Below are 25,830 nucleotides of genomic sequence, written 5' to 3' on the forward strand. Positions count from 1 at the left end.
ACCACATCTACCACAGCCTCCACCAGACTGAGTTCAGTACAACTAGATGGTGCCTGGTTACAACTACTGACTGTTCTGACGGGGATCACAATAGAGGGCCCTGGACAGAGCTGGAGAAAAATGTAGAACAAAATTCTAACTCACAAAAAAAGACCAGACTTTCTGTCCTGACAGAGACTGGAGAAACCCTGAGAGTATGGCCCCCAGAAACTATTTTAGCTCAGTAACGAAGTCACTCCTGAGGTTCACCCTTCAGCCAAAGATTATACAGGCCCATAAAGCAAAACAAGACTAAAGGGGCACACCAGCCCAGGGGCAAAGACTAGAAGGCAGGAGGGAACAGGGAAGCTGATAAACAGAGAACCCAAGATCGAGAAAGGAGAGTGTTGACATGTTGTGGGGCTGTTAACCAATATCATAAAACAATATGTGTACTAACTGTTTAATGAGAAACTGGTTTGCTCTGTAAACCTTCATCTAAAGTACAATAAAAAAAGAAAGAGAACAACAAAAGAAGCCTACAGCCACCAAAAGAAAGAAAATAATAAAGATCAGAGCAGAAATAAATGACATAGAGAATAGAAAAACAGTAGAAAGAATCATCAAAACCAAAAGTTGGTTCTTTGAAAGGGTCAACAAAATCAACAAACCATTGGCCAAATTGACAAAAGAAAAACAGGAGAAGCAAATAACCCAAATAAGAAATGAAATGGAGGACATTACAACAGACCTAACTGAAATAAAAAGGATCATAACGAAATACTATGAAAAACTGTACAACTGTACAGTTGTTGTATAACTGTACAGTGACAGACACATTGACCAATGGAGCAGAATCGAGAACTCAGATTAAATCCATCCACATACACTGCCTGATCTTTGACAAAGGCCCAAAAGTTCGTTAAATGGGGGAAAATATAGTCTTTTTAACAAATGGTGCTGGCAAAACTGGATGTCCATCTGTTAAAAAAAAAAAAAAAAGAAAGAAAGAAACAGGACCCATACATCACACCATACACAAAAACTAATTCAAAATGGATCAAAGACCTAAATATAAAACCAAAAACTATAAATTTCATGGAAGAAAAAATAGGGTCAACACCAGGGGCCCTAATATACGGCATAAACAGCATAACTAACAACACACAAACACCAGAAAATAAGCTAGATAAATGGGACCTCCTAAAAATTAAAAACTTATGCTCATCAAAAGATTTTACCAAAAGATTAAAAAGATACTGGGAAAAAATTTTTGGCTATGATGTATCCAACAAAGGTCTAATGTCTAAAATCTATGAAAAAATCCAACACCTCTACAATAAAACAACAAACAATCCAATTAAACAATGGGCAAAGGATATGAACAGACACTTTACCAAAGACATTCAGGCAGCTAACACACACATGAGGAGATTGTCTCAATCACTACCCGTTAAAAAAAAAAAAAACTTTAGAGTGATGCAAATCAAAACAACAATGAGATACCATGTCATCCCAAGATTACTGGCAAAAATCAAAAAAACAGGAAATAACAAATGCTGGAGAGATTTCACTGAGACTAAAACTCTTATGCATTGCTGGTGGGAATGCAAAATGGTACAACCATTTTGGAAAACGATATGGTGCTTCCCTAAAAAACTAGAAATAGAAATACCATACAATCCAGCAATTCCACTCCTAGGAATATATCCTAGAGAAAAAAGAGTCGTCACATGAATAGACTTATGTGCACCCAGTTCTTTGCAGCATTATTCACAATAGCAAAAAGATGGAAACAACCTAAGTGCCCATCAGCAGATGAATGGATAAACAAACTATGGTACATACACACAATGGGATACTACACAACCATAAAGAAAAAGGATGAATTTGCAAAACATCTCACAACATGGTTGAATCTGGAGAGTATTGTGCTGAGTGAAATAAGTCAACCACAAAAGGACAAACATTGTATGAGACCACTATTATAAAAACTCAAGAAAAGTTTTACACAATCTTTGATGGTTATGAGGGAAGGGAGGGATGGAAAGGGAAAAACACTAAGTAGATAGCAGACAAGTGGTAACTTGGTGAAGGGTAAGACAGTACACAATACTGGGGAAGTCAGCAGAACTTGACCAAGGCAAAGTCATAGAAGCGTCATAGACACATCCAAATGCCCTGAGAGATGGAGCTACTGGGCTGAGGGTTGAAGACCATGGTCTCGGGGGATATCTAGCTCAACTGGCATAACATAGTCTATGAAGAAAACGTTCTACATCCAACTGTGGTGAGTAGTGACTGGGGTCTTAAAAGCCTGCGAGTGGCCATCTAAGATACATCTTATGGTCCCATCCCAGCTGGAGCAAAGGACAACGAAGAAAACACAAGGAAAAGATTAGTCCAAAGAACTAGTAGACCACAACAACCACAGCCTCCACCAGACTGAGCCCAGAACAAATAGATGGTGCCTGGTTACCACCACCAACTGCCCTGGCAGGGATCACAATAGAGGGTCCTAGACACAGTGGGAAAGAAAAGCAGAAAATTCAAATTTACAAAAAAAGACCAGGCTTGCTGACCTGACAGAGGCTGGAGAAACCCCAAGAGTATAAGCTCCAGAAACCCTTTTAACTCAGTACTGAAGTCACTCCTGAGGTTCACCCTTTAGCCAAAGATTAGACAGGTCTGTAGGGCCAACAATAACATGTGTGAGAGACGTGCTTCATAGTTCAACCATGTACAGGAGACTAATGGGCACACCATCCCATAAGCAACGACGAGACAGCAGGAAGGGACAGGAAAACTGGGCAAATGGAAACAGGGAACCTAGGAAGGAGAAGGGGAAAGTACTGACACATAACAGGTTGGCAACCAATGTCACAAAACAATTTGTGCATTAACTGTTGAATGAGAAACTAATTTATTCTGTAAACTTTCACCTAAATCACTCACACACACAAGTCCCTCAATCCCATATACTCTTCTCCCTATTTCTCTTTCATTGCAATCACAGCCAAACTCAGTGAAAATTATATCTTTACCCCCACCACCTCCACTTTCTCTTTCCAAAGTACACCTCAACCCACCGACATCTGGCCTCTGAGCTCAGATGGAACCGTTCTCTAATGGAACTGCTCCCACCAAGATCACCAAGGCCTCCCTTGTTGCCAAACCCTGTGAGCACTCTTCCTTCTTCATCTCATGACCCTCAGCAGCATTCCATACTGCACAGTCCCTTCTTCCTTAGCTTTCGTTGCCACTGCCTCTCTAGGTCCTCTTTCCCTGCCCTCTTTTTGTATGTTCTTCATTTTCTTCCTCAGCCTTCTACAACACACTCTCTGCGGATGATCTCAGTTACTCTCCTCCCACCCATACATTGATGATGCCCAAATCTCTATCTCCAGCCACGACCTCTTTCCCCAAGCGCCACTTGTATAAGCCCTGTCTCAGGAAACGGCCCCACAACCCAGCCAGCTGCCCAAGTCTGGGTACACCCTAACTCTTCCCTCTCCCTCCCCCACACAGCAAAACGACACTTAAAATCTGTTAATTCTACCGCCTAAGCATCCCTTAAAACTATTTCTTTCCTTTCTACCTACCATATTAATTCTGCTTTCTATTCTTTCCCACTGAGATTGCTGCAAAACCTCTGATCTCTCCCCTTTCCAAGCCAGTCTCCACGCTGCAATCACAGTGAGCTTTCTGAGGCACAGACCTTTCTCAATCCTAGGCTTAAAATGTTTCACTATTCTTCTGGATAAAGCCCTGCATCTGTAACACGGCTGACAAGGCCCAGCAAGAGCAGGACTAAGCCTACCTTTTCAGCTTCACCGTTCACTACTTCACCCTTGCTTCCTTCTACCCCAGTCATGCTGAACAAGTCACAGCCTTCTAAAGTCATCATGAGCTTGTTCCTTGACCTTTGCTGTTCCCTCTGTCTGGAATGCTCTTCCCCTCCTTTTGGCTGGCTAACTCCTGCTGTCTTCAGGCCTAGCTTGGACTTCTGTCTTCTAGGACGCCGAAACTGGCTTAACTGCCCCTACTGGGTGTTCCCATAGCAATTTTTTATCCTGGATCACTGATGTTTTTGCAGTCTTATGTAATTTGCTATACACAGCTTCAAACCCTGCCCCCACCCCTTCCTAATCAGCACCCCAAAACCCCTCCTCTATGGAACCATTACCCATGGGATCCTGTACCACCCTTCTCTTAGCACTTATCACACTGTTTTGAATTCTCTATTTAATTGTTTCCATTCTCTAATAAATTGTGAGCCTCACAAAGAGCCATTTCTATTTCGCTTACCACTTCACAATGACTGGTAATTAGTAATTGCTCAGCAAATGTTTGGTGGGTGAATTAACCTTTGGAATGATTACAGTACTATCTACCTTAGTTATGACAGTTTAATGAATACATGTAAAATAACCTTTATAATTTACTTAATGCCATAGAAATAGTAGAAACCCTGGTGGCATAGTGGTTAAGTGCTACAGCTGCTAACCAAGAGGTCAGCATTTCAAATCCACCAGGCGCTCTTTAGAAATTCTATGGGCAGTTCTTCTCTGTCCTATAGGGTTGCTATGAGTCGGAATCGACTCGACGGCAGTGGGTTTGTTTTTTTTGGTACAGAAGCATTATATTATTATTGGTGTTTTTTCTACTAAACCATGAACTCCTTGAGGGTAGGGTCTATGCCTTATTCGTTTCAGAACTCAGCATGGCTGACACATGTTGTTTTCAACCATATGATTGTGTCACTGATTATAAAAAACGAAAACAGAGGCCCAGGTAAGTGACCTACCCTGGACCACACACAACTACCTTGTTCTATCTAGATCCAGGACTAGAACCCAGAATGCAGTCTGGAAAAAGGGAAACTTGGAAGAAAGTTGATCAATATTTAAATGAAGTTCCAGCATAGATGAGAAAAGACTGGCCAGAAGCCAGAGCCCCAGACCTCCATGGCCAAGTGTCCACATAGTTGGCGTGACCCATAGGACAAGGGCCCTAGGTGTTTCAGCATGGAGGGGTTAGTGGATCCCTGGGTTCCTTAGTCTCTTTCAACCTCAGCCTCAGACACTGGGGTTGGAGCGCCATTTATCCATCTCCTTCATCTGTTTGTTCCTAAGATAGTTCTTTTCTCAATGTTATCTTCCTTCAGAGTGAGCAAGTCACTGACATAGACCTGGAAGGATTCATTTACAGCCCACCTCTTTGGTGATGTTAGAGTTGCCTCCTTCCGGGTCTTCAGCATGAAAATCCCCCTTTCTCAGCTGCCTTTCTGGCTCAAGTCTCAACTCCTCAACCCCACCCCTAGACTCTCCCAAGTACTGCTGGAGAAACTCATGAAATAGCAAGATAGGCATGTGAAGAGCAGCAGCACAGAGGAGGAGTGATACAAATGCAATCCCAGGTTTTCCCCCTTTTGAGGAGGTAAATCCAATGTTCCCATCCCACCTCCAGCAGCAGAGGAGTCAATGAGCACCCCTGAGTATTATGACCCAGAGGAAGCTGAGCTGGGATCCCCTTTCCTCCAGCAGAATACCCATCCCTCAGGCTAAAGTGCCTAAGATGGGAGACAGATGGATTTTCTTTCTCAGTGGACTTTTTCTAGTACATCCTGCTCAACCTTCAAGCACGTTCACATGCTAGTGTTTAATCTTTGCCTTTCAGTGCAAATTCCAGGAGTTATGTTCTCACTAGTACCAGTGAAGGGAACGAGCTTGAGAGAATGTGTAGCCAGACACCTCAGCCTCCTCTAAATATACTTTAGTTTCCTTTGCTCCTTGGCTGTTGGATCTCTGCTGGCATTAGAGAAATTGCCCAGTGACCCAGAACCTGATCAGGATGCTTGTGTGTGAAGAGAAACAATTTCAAACCACCCCCCACCTCGTTCCTACTCCTAATGGTCAACCTGTCAAACTATGCTTTGCACTACCATCCAACCCAAACAATACTGTGGCAGCCAATTAAAGTCTATTCTTCCTTTTCCCCAAGAGTTAAATCTAGAAGTCCAGTTGCTGCTCACTCAACATGGGAGAGTCCAGGAAGGCCAAAGGTGCCCTGACTCACAACAGAGCTTATATCTGCTGAAATGCAGAGTTGACACTATAAGCTGACTGTGGCCACCTACTGACTCCTAGCCTGGACCCTGCATTGGGCTGCCTTTACTCCGTCCCCAAACTAGGGTAAGTGGGACTCAGGAGGCTGAGTCTTTGCCCTACCCTATGTATCTTGTATACCCTTAGCTGCTGGGATTTTAAGGAATGAAACTTAACATGGTACTTAAAGGGCTCAAATCACAAATGTGCACATCGTCATCTGCCAGTAATTAAGACTCTGCTCCTATACATTTAATCAATGTTTTCACATTTTGTCAACTAGAAATTTCTATCCACAGGAAGTTCTGGAATCATACCACATGAGGCCTCAAGATTTGGAGAACATAATACACTCTTCTTAATCCAAATACTTGGGTGCCTGAGGGTGGAGTCTTGATCATGCCCAGGCTGGCAAATTTAGGTCAGGCCCTGTTTGTGCATCTTTATATATGTTCAGTGCTTAGCAGAGGTCCAGACACAGTACATCCTCAATAAATATTTGTTGAACTTGAATAAATCCTGTCAAAATCTCAAAAAACTTGGAGACATCAGCTTGTGACACCTTCTCTCACCGTTTCCTCCTCCAGAAAGTACAATCCCAGGTTTGGCAGCAGGGGGCGCACAGGGCAGCTACTCAAGTCAGAGAGGGAATGGCACACACTCCAAAAGGGGTTTGGATTTAGAATAAGCTCCCAAAGCCTGAACTGGCCTCTACCGCCTCCCCACCCCCGCCCCCACCACCACCACATAACAGGACCCTTAAGGTGCAGAGTGGCACAATGGTTAAGCTGCTGGCTGCTAACCAAAAGGCTGACAGTTTGAATCCACCAGCCGCAACTTGGAAACTGTATGGGACAGTTCTACTCTGTCCTGTAGGGTTACTATGAGTCAGAATCAACTCAGCAACAATGGGTTTTTGGTGGGTTTGAAGGTGCAGGGTGGGAAAGTGGGCAGAGGAAGCAGCTTTCAGGGCCTTAGAACTCTTAAGAGAACTTTTCCTTAGCAAAGAGAATGCACAAAAAAAGGAGAGAAGTTTTCCACAGTTGTAAGCCTGAACCAGCCGCTGTCACCTCAGTCCATCTGGGGAAGGGGATACAAAGCAGACAATCTTTATTCACAATTGGGGCGGCAGAGGGGAGATAACCCCAGGTCAGTCCAAAAGCAAAGATACTGGGTGGGGAAGATGGCGTGGCAGGGGAACTCAGCATTCGTCCTCACCCAGAAGGGCATAAGGGTTTCGGGTGGCCAGGCTGGACCCTGGAGCTGAGGTTGGGGTGTCCTCATCCCCTTCCCCCTCCTCATCTGCATCCCTGTCTTCGTCTCCCTCCTCCTCACAGGAGCTGCTCAGCTCTTCCTCTTCTTCCTCCTCCTCCTCATCACCTGCCGGTCCCGCTCTGCCCTGCAAAACCACCAGCTCTGTGGTCTCTGGATGGGACTCCCAGGTGCCTGGGGAACCAAAACAAGAGGAAAAAAAAAAAAAAAGAGAGAGGAGAGTCTTAAGCAAAAGACTAAAGCCAGAGGAAGACGGAGAAGAGGCAAAGACTAAGAATAGCAATAATCTCTACAGCTGCGGGCATGCGTTCATTCATTCAGTCGATACTTGTGTGCCTCCCATGTGCAGGCACTGGTCAGAAGCTTTGCACACATTAATTCCAGTCTTTATCACAACCTTGTCAGGGGGGCACTTATCACCCTCATTCTGAAGACCAGGAAACTGTCAGAGACATGAAATAACACAGAGCAGGCCCAGAGGTGAGGAGCCCAGGTCTGGCCTTTGCTGTCTGGCTGCAAAGCCCCCACCCTCTTGCCTACACAACAGCAGGGGGCTGGGGAAGAACCTGGCTCTCTGACCTTTCTGTTCACTGTAGCCTGGGGGATGAAAACACAGGCTTAGGCGGCCGTCTACTGCCAGCCACAGGAGGCTGTTGGCTGCTCTGTACACGTCATTCCGAGCAGCCCTGGCTGTCTTGTAACCACGTTTCTCTGCCCAGGCTGGAGGGAGAAAAGAATAATAGGAGAGAAGCCAGTTAACCAGGTCCCAGTCACCATCACGCCCACTCCCATAACACAGTCCTTCCAGTTTCCTAAGAACATTCCAGGCCAGAGATCTTGTTGCCTGTGGAACAGAAATAAAGGATTGGGTGGACAGTTCTTCATCGATGGCACAATCTCTGAGAAGAGGAAAGGAGATAACACAGGGTAAATGGCAAGGCCAGAAGGCTGGCAGGTAAGGGGGAGCAGGTGATGCCAGGTGGCGAGACACATGGAGCCCACCTTCACAGATGTCCCAGGCACACCAGGGGTGTTCTGCTGAGGGGTCCTCAGCCTCTGGGTGGCGCAGGTGGAGGAGGGCCTGCACAGGGATTCGGGAGGCCAGATAGCCCACAGCTGTATATGGCTCCTGGATTTGGGCGATGGGGTAGATCCCTGCCAGAACCTGAGGGAAACAAGAGCACTCAGCCCTCTTCCTCAGCTTCCCACTTTCCCTCCCTATCCCTGCTCCCTCTGCCCAAATACCTGCAATTGCCTGGGGAGGAGAGAGGGGAAGACAAGGCCTGGGCAGTCACAGAGCTTTACAGAGGGGGTGAGGAAGTAGGTCTGAAAGTATCGGGTATGGCCCGGTGTTCTGGAGACACTCACAACCTTCCGCCCCACCAGCCCGTTGATCAGCGAGGACTTTCCCACGTTGGGGAAACCTGAGGAAGGCAAGGAAAACACAAGGAAAGTTAACATTTCACAGGTCCTCACTCTGTGAGGGGCAGGACTTGGTTGATGCCTTAGTTATACATGGAAGGGGAACTAAAGTTCAGAAATAAAGAAAGCAGTGCAACACAGAACAATACAGGTTGCAGCTCACGCTCTGGATTGCCAGAGGTGAATCCTGGCTTCTCTACTTACTAGCTTTTTGACCTCAAGGCGATTTACTTAACTTCTGAGCCTCTGTTTCCAATTTACAGTGCAGATACCTTCTACCTCAGAGTAGTCAGGATTACGTGAGTAACAAACACAACTGCGTGGTCAGTGCCTGCAGTAGAGAGCAAGTGCTCAAAACAAGTGAGATATACATCTCGTGATAACTATTGGTAATTTGTCTGAGGAGAAGACTGGAAGCCTTGGCTCACTGTAGCTCTTCTCACAACCACCAGCACCATCATTCGGGCTGACTTCAGTACCTGCATGAAGCTCCTGTACAGCACACCAGCCTCTCAGTGTCTTGATCTCACTTCTAAACATCATTTCCTTCACCACCCCCCAGATATCCACTGCATGGTCGCACCCCGGACTTGTCAATTCATATCCCCAAAGTCTCAGTTTCAAGCTCCTCTCTCTCTGCCCTTATATCCCACCTTTTCAGCTTACTTATTCTGGTTCCACCATTCCAATAACTCTTTGACCCTGGCCCTAGTACAGTAACACTCATCAATACCTGACTCACGGCCTCACTTCCCCTCTTACACAACTTAGATTCTACTAGCCAGCTCTACAGTCAGTCCCCTTCCTAGACCTTGAACTCCCTGGTTCTGCCCCTACCCGCCACCTCACCTGGCAAAACCCCAACCCTGTAAAATGCAACTCTCTACCCATTCGGCACCTGCCCTGAGCAGCTGAATGTGGCCAAGCAAGGTAGATGCATGCCATCCTGACTGTGCCCCATTTATAACACACTGAAGTATCTCCTTTCGAAGGAAGAAGAAAGGGAGAGAGGATAAGCGGAAAGGAAGGAGGGAGGAACCGTCCTTTGACAACCCCCACCATCCCCATTTCTCCATCCCCTTTAGGGTAAAACTTAAAAGATGTCTATTTTGTCACCACTTCTTCAGGCCATCTTTGTTGTGACTATAAGCCATACAGCATACATAAAAATGCATAAAACATCAATGCACAGCCTAATGAACCACATATAGCCCAGCTCTGGGTGCAGTGTAGTACACTTCCTCAGAGGCCCCATTCATCCCTTCTGGATCATAACCCTCTTCTTCCGCACATGTGAACCATTTTCCTGACTTTTAAGAGATTTCATTCCTCGTGGAGTTAGAAACCAATGTCCCAAACCAATATGTGTATTAATGGTTTAATGAGAAACTAATTTACTTTGTAAACCTTCATCTAAAGTACAATAAAAAAATTTTTTTCAACTTAAAAAAAAGATTCCATTTCTTATGTTTCATTTAAGTTCTATTACCTGTGTATCCCTGAACAATGAAGTTTAACTTTGCAGCTTTCAAACTATGGACTCACACAGTGTGCATTCTGTTACGTCTGGTTCCTTCTGTGAAATGTTATGTGGGTTCACTCATGTTGTTGCACATCCTCTCATTGGCCAACCACAAACTGGATTTCCTCTCCACCACTGCACTCCAATCACTGATCTGCTCATGGTCAAACCCACTGGTCAAGTCTCTGTTCTCACATCTTGACCCATCAGCAACATTTGACACAGCTGATCCCTTCTTTCCTCTTTAAATACTTTTTTCATTTGACTTCTGAGACACTCTCTAGGCTTTCCTCCCTCTGGCTTCTCCTCCTTTTCCCAACCTCTAAATGCTGGCTTGTCCTGACCCAGTCCTTGGCTTTTTCTTTTTCACCTACCTCCTCTCCCACACCTCATCCAATCCCATGGTTTTAAATATCATTTATATCTACCAGTGCCTTCCCACATTTAAATTTCTCCCAAATTAAAATCTCCAGCTCTTTTCTCTCCCAAACTCCTATACTAACTGCCTAGTCAACATCTCCACTTGGGATCTTTAAATGAATCTCAAATTTAATTTTTGATTCTCTCCCCTCCCCAACCCCTCCAAATCTACTCCTCTCCCAGTCTTCCCATCTCAGTATTCCCACTTGCTCGGGCCAAAAATCTCGATGTCCTTCTTTACTCCTCTTTTTCTCTTATACCCCAAATGCAACCCACCAGCAATTTTGTTTGGTCTACCTGTTTCACCACCTCTACCTCTACTACTCTACTCTTAGAAACTCTTATTTCTCCTCTGGACTACCGGAATAGCCTCCGTTGCTTTCTCTGCTTCCTTTCTTGCCACCCCACCCCCTACCAAGTATTCTCTATTCCACAGATAAACTTTAAAAAAGGAAATCAGAGCCTGTCATTCTCCTGCTCAAAACCCACCACTGACATCTCATCAAACTTAGGATAAAATCCAAAATGCCTTCTAATAATCACAGGACCCTACGAGATGTGGGCCCCAGCGACCATTCTGACCTCGTCCCCTGATACTCTTCCCTGGCTCCCTCAACTGCAATCCCGCTGGCCTCAGAATCACCAAGCTCATTTCCACCTCAAGAATCTTTCACTTGCTGACCCCTCTTCGAAGGCCTTTTCCTCAGACCTCTGAACTGCTCACTTCCTCTCATCACCCAGGTCTCTCCTCAGGAGGTTTTCCCCTCCTAGTCGCTCTCTTTCCCCTTTCATTGCTTTATTTCCTTAAATAATATGATATCAGATTGCCAATCTATTTACACACAAAAAACAGCTTTGTGAGGATAGGGATATTTTCTGCCATTTTAACACTAACATATTCAATCCCTGCAATAGCACCCGACACCTGGTAGGTACTCAGTAAATATGTGTTGGATGGATAAGTGAACGAGAGCTGGAGGGGAACCCGAACTCATGATTGCCTATGCCAGAAGCAACACTCTCCCTATCACACCACCATGAACACAGACAGTTCACTGCAAGGCTCCTGAGGGGGAGCAGAGGCCCCATGTGAGGGAGAGCCTAGGCTCAGGGGGTGGAGGAAAGTTGGGGTGCAGTGACTAAAGAGGGAGCAATCTGTCAGCACTCAGGCAGGTTTTTTCCAAGACAAAAAGGAGACTGAAAGATAAGAAAAATCTGGAGTGTTTCCTAGGAGCCCAACTATCTACCCCACTCTCCCAACTTCTTCTGGGCTGGGTCCTTTTTGGTTGCAATATCACCTCAGACATAACTATGCCAAGGTCTCTCCTAAGCTTTCCAACAAATAAAATTCCAAGGAATCCCACTCAAAATGAAAAGGGGCTCTAGGCTCTAATCATACATTCCTTTCTCACCACTGAGAGCAGAGACAAAGCTCTTGGTTAAGGGAAGCTTCTCACTGACAACAGACTTAAAGGGTTAAGACACTAAAATAAATTAATACTTGCTGAGCTAGCATTTAATGATCACTCTACTGTCGAGAGTCCTAGTGGCGTAGGGGTTAAGAGCTCAGCTGCTAACCAAAAGGTCGGCAGTTGAAATCTACCAGGCGTTACTTGGAAACCCTTTGGGGCAGTTCTGCTCTGTCCTATAGGGTCGCTATGAGTCAGAACCAACTCGCAGCACCTAACAACGACTACTATGGACTCATTGCTACAGTTGAACATAAGTATACATAAAATTAATTAATTTGTAAAACTTATATATAAAAATCACTTATAACAGTGCTTGATGCATAGTAAGCACTTCAACAGTGTTAAGCTCTAATAACAATTATTACTGCTTTTACTACTGACTATTTATCAAGCATCGTTAGACAGTCTCAACACTATTCCATTCATTCCTCACATCCATTCTTTTAATTAGGTATCAACATCCTCATTTTTAAAATTGAAGCAACTAAGACTCAGAGCAGTTAATGAGCTTACTCAAGGTCACACAGCTGAGAAGAGTGGATTTTAACTCAGGTGTGCCTGTGATCCTGCCAGGACAGCAGATGGCCTCCTCCACCTTGTCCACTACCACCAGCATAGGTCACCCCCTCAGAAGCCCTGAGGCCTAATTAGGCCTGATCACCAGCCCTCTTTTCCAAATATTGAAACTCTGTGCCTTCAAGAAGGCCACCATGCCCAGGCCACTGCTTTCTTACCCACACAGCCGATGGTCACCACCCCATCCTTGTAGCGCTCCCGGGTTGGGCCGATTGGCTCCATTGCTGAATCAGTCTGCTGCTCCACCAGGACTGCCGGTGCATCATCCTCTTCCTCCTCCTCCCCAGAGCCATTACCCCAGGTGGCCCCTGCCAAGTCCCGAGCAATCTTCTCCCGCCAGCTGCTCAAGTCCACTATTCAGGGAAGAAGAAAATGAAGGAGGTTCTTCCTGGGGCCACTGTGTATGATGACACAGACTGTCTACTGCACAGCTTATGGGATTGGCGCCCTCTGGAGTTAGGTAGCGGCAGCCTGGGCAACAGCAGGCCAGAAAATCTCCCCAGCCTTCTCGTAAACCCACCCCTAGAATCAATTGCATTTCTCTGCCTGGATTTCTTAAGAATACTGAGAAGACTAAAGGCACCAAACCCACTCAGATGCCTACTTACCTGCTGCTTCTCTGGCCCCACCAAGTCAGCCTGCTCCCTATTCCATCCCTCCCTCCGGCCTCTCTCACACTTTCCATAATAGAGGGACTGACTTCTGGAAAGGTGGGCCAAATAACTCCAGGCCTTGGGTGTCCCACAGTGAACCTCTGAGGCACACACACCTTTCCCCGCAGTGATGGCTTCACAGGCTCTCAGCAGCTGCTCCGGTCCCAGGGCCCGAGTCCACCCTCTCCCTCGCTTCCGACTCTTCTTCAAGACTAAGGTCAGATGGCACAAAAGGTTAATACCCACGCTTCTGTATCCCATCTCTGCCACCAACATGGGCCCAAGTTCATGTAATCTCTTGTCAACATGCCTCTCTGCTGTCTCCTTGGTCCCCTGCCACCCCACCTCTCCCACGGTGCCCTTGTCATTGCCTACTCACCACTACCAGGGTCCTGTGGGAAGCGGATATCCCGAGGGAAAGAGGTGAAAAGGACAATGTGGAGCTGGGGGTAGTGTTGGTGGAAATAGTGCTTCCACGCAACCACGAGAGCTGGCGAGGCCAGGTCCACCTTGTTCAGGACAAGCACCAGGGCCAGCCCAAGTTCTCCAGTCACGTACTCATAAAGTGCTGGCGGGAAATTCACAACCTGCAGCAGGGTTGATAAAGGGATGGAGCAGTGAAGCCCAGAGTCCTCTGCCTCCAGCTCCCTACTCACCAGGCACAGCTCGGAGACAAGGCCCTTGCGGTAGCAGATTCTGTGGCAAAAATGGTAACTCAGCCAAACCAAGCAAAAAAGACAAAGCAGAGGTTAGTAATACCAGTGCCTGAGTCTCTAGGGGGCTTCCTGCAGGTTATGATTAGGAATAGAGATAAGCCAAAAATAAGACAAACAAATAGTAACACCTAGCACAATGAGGTAATGGATGGGATCAGGAACACGAAGATGGGATTAACATAGAAATTAATACATGTTTTCCTGTGCATACAACTATAGACTTGTTTGTACGCGCACATATGTACGCATAGGTGTGTGTGCATATGCATTAGACATGTGTGACCACGTATGCCTGTACATGTGCAGATGTACACCTGTGTATGTGTGTATGAATGTATGTATATGTGCACATGTTAAAGATCTCCAACCTAAATGGTCCCACAGACCTCTCTTTCTCATCGAAGGAGAGCAGTAAAGCAAAAAAGCCAAGGCTTGCAAAAGGTCTCTCCAATACCAGAGTCTACAGCCTTAACCACTACCCTTGCAATCTAGGTGAGGCTAAGTCCTATAGCAACTGAGGTGGTGGTGCTAGAGAAATGAGATAAGGAAGAAAGAGCATCTTTGGGGGGGAGGGTAGGAAAAGCCCCCAGTCGCCTCCGTAGAATCTCTTAGAGTTCCCCACTGCGACTTTCTATTGGCCTACCTCTGGTGGGCTGGGAAACAAGATATACAATTATTTGTCAAAAGAAGGGGAGAAGGAGATAGCCAGAGAAGGAGTGACAAGCTATGACAACAGATGAATAAAGAACTGAGTCCCTGACTGCAGACATCGGCGCAGGATAGAGAGGCTAGAAATGAAATGAGATGGCTGTCTCCCAACTCCTGCCTCTGACCTTTATTCCATAAGAACCTTCCTCCCCCTGGCCTACCTTCACTCTCCACCCTCCCCCCCTCCCAGTACTCACTGGATGTCGGATATCAGTGATGAGCAAGACAATGTCAGACATCTCTAACACTCGCCACAGCTGCCTCCATGTCTGAAGAGACAAGAGATGGTAGAAGAGAACCTGAGTCCAGAGCACCCCCCCACCCAAATCAACTTGACCATGGGTCTCTACACCCAACTCTAGTCTCACCTCCAGATTGTGCTCAAAGTAGCTGAGTTTCTCAGAGGTGTAAGCCCCATGAATCTTCCCAAGATACTCCTGGAAACTCCGTTCCTCCTGACTCATGAGTTGCTCCTTAGACATCTCATAACTCCAAGGAGGACGTCGGGGAAAGTCCAGGACTTGGAAACCAAAAAAAGTCCAAGTATGAAGATAGTTTCAGGACTCAAGGGTGCATCCCAAACCCTGCCTTCCTCAGTCAGCTCTGGCCCTTCCAAACTCCCTCCCTGTGCCAAATATCCTGGTGTTGACCTCTCCCTCACCTGAGCCAGGCTGATAGACCTCCTTGATGTCCAGCTCCAGCACCTCGGCACTGACAGGCTGTAGCACTTGTTCTCGGGCTGCTCTCTTTCTCCTCTCCACCTCCTCCCTGCTGTCCCGCTCAAAATGCAGCCGGTATCTAAGGAGACAGGGGCCAGGCATCCAGTGCAATCCTGTGGCCACAAACTCCATCTTCTCTCCTCTTGGACCAGCACCTTCTCAAAGCCTTCCCTCCACACTTGTTCAAATTTCCTCTCTTGGTTTGCCTTCCTCCAAGTCCCTCTTTCACGGATATTCGGCCTTCCCCTAAGCCTCACCCTCCTACAGCCAAAATCTCTCCACCCTCTAAAAGAGATGACTGTGGACCGCTAGAGGCATCCCAGCCCCACCTACTCCACTTTCAAGCCTCCACCAGCAGCAGCCCGCTTTCCCCTGGCGTTCTGATTTCCGGGTAGGCGGGGAGGCCCCGACCGGCACCCCCTCCCTCCGCCCACCCTCACCGATTTGGGTCGTAGCCTCGCGGGCCCAGCCCCTGGGAAGGCTGCTGGTTGAGCCTGCGGATATGATGGGTCACAGACTCCCCGTCCGAGGTATCGGTTTGCTCCTCTCGCCGCTCCCGGCTCCCGCTGCGGCTGTTGGAACTGGAGCGCAGCCCATCTTGAAGCCCTGCTGGGAGGGGCCGGTGACGCCAGCGCCGGCCGGTTCTCAGGGGCCATAAGATCCCCCTCCCCAGGCGGCCTGGCTCCTCCTCACCCCACCGCACCTCTTTCGAGGCCGGGCCCTTCTAGTCAGTCGGCCCAGGACCCCCCCGGAATTGCGTGAGGGGACTCACCCCTCCTCCAGAGAGCTGCGGGGATGGCGCCCCGTACGAGCTGAAGGGATTCCCCTCCCCCAACTCCCTCTCCTTCCCCATCCCTTCCAGATGTCGGGGGGCTAAGGTGGAGGAATCTCCTCTGCGATCGCCGGCGCGGGTCGTCGCGCGCTCCCCCCCTCCCACGCCCCCCAGAGGTGCGGAGGGCACACCTCTCCCTCCAGATGTGCGGGAGCCCGAGCCCCGCCCCCTCCTCCCTCGCTGACCTCGCTTCCGCTCTCGCTTGTCCTGCAACTGCTTCTTCTTCTGCTTCACGCTGAAGGGCTTCTTCCTCGGCATGGCCCGGACCAGACACCTGGCCCGCCCTCCGCCGAGCTCCCTCCGCCTCAACTGACTCCCCCCCGGCAGCCCCCGCCGCAGGGCCCCGGGACCCTAGAAGGGGCGGGGCTAGCAGGTGACGTCAGCGGGCGGGCCGGGCCACTCACCGCGTCGGCCTGACTGAAAGGCGGACAGGGCAAATACAGTCACTTCCCTCCAGGAGCGTGGCGAGAGGATGATGCCGCGTGGCCTACCCGCGCATGAGAGCCGGTCGCACCGAGAGGGCGCAGCGGCGGCAAGGAAAGAGGTGCGCGTGGGAGGATCGGGCTAACTTCGTCACGGACGCTACCAACTCGCTATCGGAGGAGGGGAGACGTATGTCATCACTACCTTGCGCGGCCGGCGAGAAGCTACCACTCACCTGGAGGGGGAGGCGGAGCGGAGGGCGGGCCCTACCACCCAGGGGAGAAGGGGGCGGGGACACATAGAAGCTCCCTTACCAACCCGGAGGCTTGACCTTAGTGGAGAGCCGAGACGGCGCGTCCCAGGAGTGAATACAGGTTGCTGGGCTACAGCTAGGGGCCGGGGCAGAGGTCCTGAAGGGCAGGTGGCGATCTGAAGAATCTCGGGCGCTGCTCTGCTGGGACCCAAATTCTTTGTGAGAATGATGACAAGGAGCGAGTTTACAGATTTATGTATAAGCGCGGGCGAGGAGGAAAACCTACATGGGATAAAGACTTTCGGAGAGAGGTCGGAGGGCACGAAGTTGTGCCTGCAGCTGTTACCATGGTAACCGGGTACCGGATGTGGCGATCTTAGGATGCGACAGCCCTCGCTTCTCAGGCCTCCTGGCCCAAGACCCTCTCGACTATATGGCACACTGTGAGGAACGGGTTGTGGTGTTTTCTCTGCGGCGAGGAAGAATAGAATATTTTTTAAGCCTCTATAAAAACGCAGCAAAGAGAAGGTTCTACATCGCGTCCATGCCTGGCAAAGACCTGAGGATGCGGCTGCAGCAGAGACTCCCCGCAGCCTTCCGGAAGTGAAATGGCGGGAGTCTCAGCCTCACTGTCCACCGTCCCCCCGGAAGCGGAAACAGAATCCCAGCTTGCCCCTTCCTCACTGCCCTCCAAATTCTACTGCAGCCATTCCCGCAGCCACGATGCCAAAACGAAAGAAGCAGAATCAGCAGCAGCAGCTTCCACCGCCGCAGCCCCCACTGCCAGAGCCGGGAGAGACTGGAGACGAGGACGACAGAAGTCCCATCGGTGAGGAGCCCGGGAGGTGCACCTGCCTGTCAGCCCGTCCTGGCGAGGGGCTAGGGGCTGACAAGGTGGGGAGGAGATCCTCTAATGGAAGAAGGAAGGGTGCACGCGCTGGGAGAGGGGGCCTATCTGGGATGAAGCCCTGAACGTGGAGTTCTCTTATTTGGACTTTCAACCTTAATCTGACCCCCAAACCTTTTTAGAGAAGGCAGGGAGGAGAGGATAAAGAGCTCGTGCGCGCAGCCGCAGAACGGCAGGGGAGAGGAGCCGAAGAGAGGTTGCAGATTGGGGTGACTAGGATGATTTGTGATCAGATTTTCACAGGAAAGGTGAAAGTGCAGCCTTTTCTCAGCTGCTCTCTGGGGGGGGAGGGATGGGAAGGAGAATCACCTGGGATGTTTTGAATATCAACACTGTAAGAAAAATAGAAAGTTGTCAGTATCCTTCCCACATTATTCTCCCCAGGGCTGAGTCTCTACTTTTTGCAAACCCTGACACAGGTTTGCAGAGAAAGGGCAGATAAGTGGAGTGAGAACTGGGCAACATGGCTGAGAATATATTTGGCTTTGTTGGTTGGACTAAGAAATGTGTAATAGAAGAAAAACACACGTAAGAACTCAGTCATTTAGTCCACTCTAGTGACCATATTTTCATGTCTACTCTCAGGACCACCCAGCCTTCTGGGCCCTCCCCCCATGGCCAATGGAAAGCCTGGTGACCCCAAGTCAGGTGAGAAGGAAGGGGCCCTGAACCTTGGATTAAATCCTAGAGAAGGGAGCAAGGGAGGGAGTAAAACCCAGGCGGGACCTTAAATCAAAAGACCAGTGCTTCTGTGCCTAAGTAAATGGAGAGATGTTGATAGTCACAGAGTGGAAACTCAATGTTGTAAAAATGTCATTTCTTCCCAAATTGATCCATAGTTTCAATGCATTCCCAGTCAGAATTCTATCATTTTCTTGTGGAGATAAAGATTCCACCTACATGTCAGAGTGATAAACTGCCAAGATAGTCTTGAAGAATAAAATAGAGGCCTTACTCTGAATATCAAAACTTAATTATAACAGTATGGTATTAGCACGGTGGTAGACCTATAAGTCAATAGAACAGCACAGAGCTCAGAAACAAGCCTACACGTATATGTATTATGATGAAGGTGGCATTAGAAAGGTGGTCTTTTCAGTAAATGGTGCTGGGTCAATTGTATGTTCGTGTGGGAAAAAACAAACTCTTAATCATACTGGGTACAAAAATCAATTCCAAGTGGACTGTAGATCTATAAGTGTGAAAAGTAGAAGAATAATTCTAGAAAAAAGTTCTTACCACCAAGAAACACACACACTAACCGTAGAGAAAAGATCACTAAATTGAACTATGCTAAAAAATATAAACTTCTGTTTATTTAAGAGCGCAAAGGAGTCCCTGGGTGGCACAAACAGTTAAGTGCTCGACTACTGGCCGAAAGATTGGCAGTTCCAACCCACCCGTGGGGCCTTGGAAGATAGGCCTGGCAGTCTGCTTCCAAGGATCACAGCCTTGAAAACCCTAGGAAGCAGTTCTACTCTGCATATATGGGGTTGCCATAAATCGGAATCAACTTGAGGGCAACTAACAAAAAAACTCAAAAGGAAGTGATAGAGTGAGAGAAGATGTGTGCAATGTATGTAATCAATGTGGAGCTTGTATTAAAGAGCTCTTCCAGACAGTCTGTTAGAGAAATGGCAAAAGATGAGAACAGGCACCATCAGAAAAGAGGAGATCTGACTGGCCAATAACATGTGAATAAATACTCAACATTAGTCATCAAATGAATGCAAGTTATAAACAACACCACTTTTCACACTCGCCAGATGACTAAAATGAAAGACTGGCAATAGCAAGTGTTGTCAAAGATATGGAACAACTGCCAGTGGGAGTACAAATTGGTACAACCACACTGAAAAAAATTGACATTAGCTATTAAACTTGAACATACATGTACTCTGTGGCCCAGCAGTTCCTCTACTACGTATATACTCAACAGAAATGCATACATAATGTGTGACAAAGACATGTATAAAAATGTTCACAGCAGCATTTTTCGTTATAGCCCCAAACTGGAAACCACCCACATGTCCATCACCAGTAGAATGGATAAATAAATTGTTGTATATGCATGCAATGGGATACTACACTGCAATGAAAATGAACGAACTACTGCTACAGGCAACCAACCTGGATGAATCTCACAAACATGATGTTGAGCGAAAGAAGCCAGACACAAAAGAATGCAGACTGTATGATTCCATTTATGCGAAGTTCAAAAACAGGCAAAAACTAACCTATGGTGTTAGAAGTCAGGATAGTGGTTATCTTTGGGAGGAGGGCGGGATAGTAAGGGGCAGGGGCACATGGGGGGACTTATGAAGTGTTAATAAGGTTCTATTTCTTCACCTGGGTGGTGGTAACAGGTGTGTTTACTTTGTGATAATTGAGTTATATACTTAAATCTGGTGTATTCTGTATGTATATTGTACTTCAATAAAAAGTAAAAATAAGATCAGGATTTCTGTATCGGGATTAAGCTGGCTATTGATCACCTTTCTGTGTCTTCCTCTCTTTGTTTCTCTTTGCAGCTCTTCATAGAGGTCCTCCAGGATCAAGGGGACCATTGATTCCACCACTGCTGAGTCTCCCACCTCCTCCCCGGGGTAGAGGGCCAATGCGGGGAGGCCTAGGTCCCAGATTTGGCCCATATGGTCATGGTTGGTGGGGAGTCAATGCTGAACCTCCTTTTCCTGGGCCAGGCCATGGGGGTCCCTCCAGGGGAGGCTTTCACAAAGAACAAAGAAACCCTCGAAGGCTCAAAAGCTGGTCTCTCATCAAGAATACCTGCCCTCCCAAAGATGGACCACAGGTTACGGAAGGTGAGCTCCATTATTTTTAGCCTGTACAGAGAATATCCATGACTCTTCTCCTTTAGGCTGTTCTTTTTTTTGCTTGAAGTAAAAGTCCTGAATGTTTCTTCTCCCAGCATAAAGACTACCATTCCAAAATACCCGGAAACGATAAGGAGTAGGAAATCTGACCTTCCTCTCTCTCTCTCTCTGCTTTTTGTGACATTTGTTTCTTTTCCTACTCAGGTTTTAAACTGCCCAATTTTCACTCGTTCACAGACAAATCCGACCGCCCCGTCTGCCGACACTTTGCCAAAAAGGGCCATTGTCGATATGAAGACTTCTGTGCCTTCTACCATCCAGGCGTCAATGGACCTCCTCTGTGAGACTGTGCCTTCCCATCCAGGCTGGAACGAGCCCTCTGTGACCTAGCGGCCATAATCTCCCTGTGGCCCTGTGATGGCTGCTGTGAGGCTCTCCGCCTGACACCCTGAATCAGTGACGCACCTATCCCCATCCATCACCTCCCCGTTTGGGGTCCAACGTTGTGTTTCATCACTGGTGCGCAGTGTGCGCTCTTGTGATCCGGCCTCGAGAGACTCGTCTTTGGGGCTCCATCTTTGCTCCCTTCAGCTGCCTCCTGGATCCTCTTCCCCCTTGCCAAATGACTGCTGAACAGGAAACCTCGTTGGTGCTGTTTCTCGTGCATCTGTCCACCCATACGCAGTATTGCCCTCTATTCCTGAGAGCCCTGGAGCAGTTTCCTACCATTCCTTTCTTCTAGCTGCTTGTTCGAAGTCCTTTTTATGTGACTCCCCCTGCCCCTAATGTTGTCATCTGCTCTGTGAAACTCACCAGGTTGCCAGGCCTGGGGTCAAGTGTGAGTGACTGGTACAGAGTTACTCCCTGAAAGGCCACTCTCCCTGCTTTTGGATTTTGTAGTTTCTGTGTCAGTAGCATGAGCCCCATCGCTATGGTCTGTGATCACTGTGCTTTGTGAAGCTGTGCATCCCCTCGTAGCCTTTCTCAGTGTTTGTGGCATTTTTGTGGCTTCCCAACACTAGAGTACATTTTCTGCCAAACTGAGTGAGGCTCTTGGTGCCCTCTAGACTTTCCCACCTCCCAACACGGGAGAATTGTGAAACTTTCCAAGAGACTGCCTCCCTGGTCCTTCCATTCTTCTCCCAGTGTCAGTTATTCTGGGTCTGACAGGCCCATGAGACATCTTGTAAAGCCTCTGATGGGCCTACCCTGTCTCCTTTCCAGCCTGTTTTAGTTAGACTATGTCATTGTGAGGCCACCAGCCGTTTCGTTTGAATTCTGTGAATCTCCACCTGGCCTATCATCAGGTGGAACCTGGACAGTACTGTCGCCCTCTTCTACTCCTCTTCCCCTACATCCCTGGCACTGGTTGTTTTCTGTGAAAACGGCAGTGAACAGATGCAGTTTTGAAGTGGCCCTGAGGAAATGGGTCAGGAGTCATGTGGGCAAGAGGGAGGAATGAGAGCCGTTGGAGAACTGAGAATGACCTTTTTTTTTCTTTTTAACATTTTTTTATATTAGTAATAAACACAGTGGAAACAAGCATTTTCTTTAGTCCCTGTGTTCCAGTCACCTCTGGAGGTGCAGTGAGGTTATTCTGACATGGAGTCAGCGCTTTCTTCAGTTAGTCTGTGAACAGTGGTGGTGGAGAATGTCAAAGCTTAAATTTCTTCTAGTCTGAAAGAAAAAATGGGTTCCGTTAACCTATAGGCTTCAACCAAACCAGGCTGCATTATGTTCAAGGGTAAAGTTTATAGGAAAACGAAAGGACAGGTATCCATGGAGTAATATTCAGACATTTTACAACTGTTTGTAGGTTTGGTGTTTATGGAGAAGTAGTGGCTAAGCTTTCTTTTTTAAATATTTGTAGAGTGCCTGTGGGCCAGGCAACATACTGGGCACTAGAGACAACTGAGAGCCAAAACAGATGAATTTGAAATCTAAAGCAGGACACACATTCACCAAATAATTATAAATACTTGGAAAGTTAAACTGTCAAAAGTGCTGTGAAAAAGATGTGAAAGGAGTGTGTACAAAAGGGAATCAGGCAAGGAGATCACACAGACTCGCTCTGAAATAAAGCAGGAGGTGAAGTGGGAGAGAACGGTCCAGTCAAAGGTCTGAGATGAGCTAAGAGAATTACGGGAAGAGTGGAGGCAAGGCAAAGGTACAGGAGGCAGACCACCCAGGGCCTTGCAGAAGATAAGGATTTGGGTCTCTAAAACAAGACTTTGAAGAGTTAACCAGGTGGATTAGAAAGACCTTTTAGGATCAACTCTGATAATATATAGAGAGGTCCAAGCTTGGAAATGGAGGTTAAAAGGTACTTCAGTAGTCCAGGTGAATCATGGTGGCTTAGACCCTGGGTATTGGCAGTGCAGTTGGAGAAAAGTGAACCTTTGGAAATAAGTAAAAATGAAGTATTTTGAATTTCTTGAGGGTAGTTACGCAGAAAGGTATTGGAAGAGAACAAACAATGCCATTAATTTTGAATTATTGGGTCTGAACTGCCTTTTAAGACATCTAAGCAGAGATGTGAAGTAAGTAGTTGGATGTACAGGTTTGGTATTCAGATTAAAGCTAAAGACAAATTTGAGTCATCTGTACATAGGTGGTGGTTAAAGCCATGAGCACGGATATATTGATTCACTTAGTAAATATTAAGCACCTATTATGTTTCAGAAGGAAACCCAGGTAGTTTAGTGGTTAAGAACTGTAGCTGCTAACCAAAAGATCAGCAGGTCAGATCCACCAGTTGCTCCCTGGAAATTCTGTGGGGCAGTTCTACTCTGTCCTATAGGGTCGCTACGAGTTGGAATCAACTTGATGGCAAAGGGTTTAACGGGTATATTTCAGGAGCCCTGGAAGTACAGTGGCTAAGAGCTCAGCTGCTAATCAAAAGGTCGGCAGTTCAAACCTACAAGCTGCTCCTTGGAAACCCTGTGGGACAGTTCTGCTCTGTCCTGTAGGGTCACTATGAACCAAATCGACTTGTTGGCGATGGATTTTTTTTTTTTAATTATGTTTCAGTGTAATCAGGTGTAAGTTCAGTTGTAACAGAAACCCAAACTTAGTATTAAAGCAAGATGGGAGTTATTTATTTTTCAAGTCAAGAAGAAGTAGTCTGAGGCATGTGTGACAATCATGCCACAAGATCCTAAGGTCTTTAGAGCCTCCTTCCCCCAGCTGTCAGAACCCCAATCCCTACGGTACCAGTTGTGATGGAGTCAACTCCGACTCATGGTGACCCCACGTGTGTCAGAGTAGGACGGTGCTCTGTAGGGTTTTCAAGCTGATTTTTCAGAAGCAAATTGCCAGGTCTTTCTTCTGAGGCACCTCTGGGTGGATTCAAAACTTCCAACCTTTCTTTTAGCAGCCGAGTGTGTTAATCATTTGCACCACCCAAGGACTTCAATCCCTAGGGTAAGACCCTCCTATTCACAATCTAAAATTAAGCTCTGGCTTCATCCGTGTCCCAAGCCTCAAGATGAAGGAAGGGACAGAGGACACCAGCTGTCTTGGAGGGAATTTCCTGAAAGCTAACCTACAGCTCTTCAACTTCCATCCATCTGGCTGTAACTTAGTCCCATGGCCAATACCTGTGACTAGCTGTGAGTGAAGCTTGAAAAAGTAGTCTTTATTCCAGACGGCCATGTATTTGGCTAAATATCGGGCTCTCAGCAGGTGAAAACATGTTAGAGTAGGATGAACAGCCACTCAACTGTGCTAAAATTTGGAGATAAAATAGAGAATAAGACAGTAAACGTATCAATGCCTTCCAGCCAAAGACCACCAGGAACACACCTATAGTCAAAGTTGGGGTTAAGCCACTGCATGGGTAACCATGAGACATCTCATTAAGAGAGGATTAGGATTTCCTGCCAATGCACCGCAAGCACAGCAACCATTCTTTCATCAGTGGAGGCTTTCACAATGCTATGATGCTGAACTGTTTCAGCAGAGCTTCTAGACTAAAATGGACTAGGAAGAAAGGCCTGGCAATCTACTTCTGAAAATCAGCCAGTGAAAACCCTACGAGCGTGATAGTCTGATTTGCAATCAATCATGGGGTTGTGCATTGTTTTGTTTCTTTCTAGGTGGTGTTGCCATGAGTTGGGGCCACTTCAATGGCAGCTAACAACAGGAATGACACGGGATTAGGGCTTGTGTTAGGTGATTTGGGGTAAGGATTAAGGAAGCAGGGAATCATTCTGGGTCAGGTGCTGTCAGGAGGCGGAAGCCTATCTCAATAAATCTTATCTAGAAGGAGGGAGAAATGAAGCATGGTAAATGCTGTAACTGGTAAAGAAGCAGCAGTCACTCATTAGCCAAGAGGGGTTGGTATTCTGTGACTTGCACAGTGATGTTTTTGTCAGTGCTTAGATAAGGCTATGAAATTTGTCTCGCTTCATTCTGGTCACAGAATGACCTTGTTGGGTGTTGGCGTTCTGTGAGATTATGTTCAACGGGAGAACACCATGGCCTAGTTGTGAGCACCAGGCCACCTCCTAGCAACACCAAAACCTAGCTGCTAATATGAGGCCAGTTGCCAGTTTTCAGTGCATTTTTTTCTCAAAACTAAACAAATGAATAATCACAGATTGTAATTAAGTATATGAAGGAAATAAAGGGGCTGTTATATAGAGAATAATGATTGGGGGCTAGTCAAGACATGGTTGTTGTAAAGACTTCTCTGAGATGGCCTGGGAAGCGAATATCAAGTGAGAAGAGAAGGCTCGGGACTTATCCTGGAGAAACTCTGACAATGGCCAAGTGGAGAAGGACAAGAGTGAGCCTGACAAGGAGACTGAGAAAAGATGGCTGAAGAGGCAGAGAGGAGAAATCTCAGCATGTGGTGTCATCTGGCTGCTTGCTGTGTGCCAGGTACCACGCTAAACTCTTTACATGAGTTGTCTTACTTAAGCCTCACATTCATTCAACAAATACTTTAGTGCCTACTCTAGAGCAGGCACTGTTTTAGGGGCTGAGGATGCATCAATAAAAAGGATGAAACT

At 47.2% G+C, this 25,830-nt stretch overlaps 2 protein-coding genes across 3 annotated transcripts; one reads left to right on the forward strand and one right to left on the reverse strand.

Annotated features, from left to right (window-relative positions):
* Positions 1-6,847: 6,847 nt before the first annotated feature.
* Positions 6,848-17,591, reverse strand: GNL1 (G protein nucleolar 1 (putative)). Its single transcript, XM_049887526.1, has 14 exons — positions 17,361-17,591; positions 17,136-17,272; positions 16,584-16,991; positions 16,007-16,172; positions 15,509-15,645; positions 15,216-15,367; positions 15,045-15,116; positions 13,803-14,010; positions 13,540-13,635; positions 12,929-13,123; positions 8,604-8,782; positions 8,361-8,523; positions 7,938-8,078; positions 6,848-7,532 (listed from the first exon to the last, which is right to left on the reverse strand). The coding sequence occupies exons 3-14, from the start codon at positions 16,654-16,656 to the stop codon at positions 7,288-7,290; spliced, it is 1,827 nt and encodes a 608-aa protein (XP_049743483.1). The 5' UTR covers positions 16,657-16,991; positions 17,136-17,272; positions 17,361-17,591; the 3' UTR covers positions 6,848-7,287.
* A 9-nt stretch (positions 17,592-17,600) lies between these two features.
* On the forward strand, positions 17,601-22,673 carry PRR3 (proline rich 3). Of its 2 annotated transcripts, XM_049887544.1 has the most exons (4): positions 17,601-17,903; positions 18,567-18,629; positions 20,513-20,803; positions 21,053-22,673. In XM_049887544.1, exons 1-4 carry the CDS (start codon positions 17,798-17,800, stop codon positions 21,157-21,159), a joined length of 567 nt encoding a protein of 188 aa, XP_049743501.1. In that variant the 5' UTR covers positions 17,601-17,797; the 3' UTR covers positions 21,160-22,673. The 2 variants fall into 2 exon arrangements, with proteins under 2 accessions (XP_049743501.1, XP_049743495.1); XM_049887538.1 differs by lacking the exon at positions 18,567-18,629 and having other exon boundaries at positions 17,700-17,903.
* Positions 22,674-25,830: the final 3,157 nt, after the last annotated feature.

The sequence above is a fragment of the Elephas maximus genome, chromosome 1 (genome assembly GCF_024166365.1).
Source record: "Elephas maximus indicus isolate mEleMax1 chromosome 1, mEleMax1 primary haplotype, whole genome shotgun sequence".
In the NCBI taxonomy this organism is placed as follows: Eukaryota; Metazoa; Chordata; class Mammalia; order Proboscidea; family Elephantidae; genus Elephas; species Elephas maximus.

What these genes read in the sequence shown, in the direction of transcription:
- GNL1 (XM_049887526.1), bottom strand. Translation starts at nt 16,656, where the DNA reads ATGCCGAGGAAGAAGCCCTTCAGCGTGAAGCAGAAGAAGAAGCAGTTG. An exon ending in AGCCATCACTGCGGGGAAAG is followed by an intron (nt 13,124 to 13,539) that starts GTGTGTGTGCCT and finishes TTCCCTGAATAG; the next exon opens with TGGACTTGAGCAGCTGGCGG. An exon ending in TGCCTGGGACATCTGTGAAG is followed by an intron (nt 8,079 to 8,360) that starts GTGGGCTCCATG and finishes TTCTCCCTCCAG; the next exon opens with CCTGGGCAGAGAAACGTGGT.
- PRR3 (XM_049887544.1), top strand. Translation starts at nt 17,798, where the DNA reads ATGCCAAAACGAAAGAAGCAGAATCAGCAGCAGCAGCTTCCACCGCCG. An exon ending in GGACGACAGAAGTCCCATCG is followed by an intron (nt 17,904 to 18,566) that starts GTGAGGAGCCCG and finishes GTCTACTCTCAG; the next exon opens with GACCACCCAGCCTTCTGGGC. An exon ending in GCCTGGTGACCCCAAGTCAG is followed by an intron (nt 18,630 to 20,512) that starts GTGAGAAGGAAG and finishes TTCTCTTTGCAG; the next exon opens with CTCTTCATAGAGGTCCTCCA.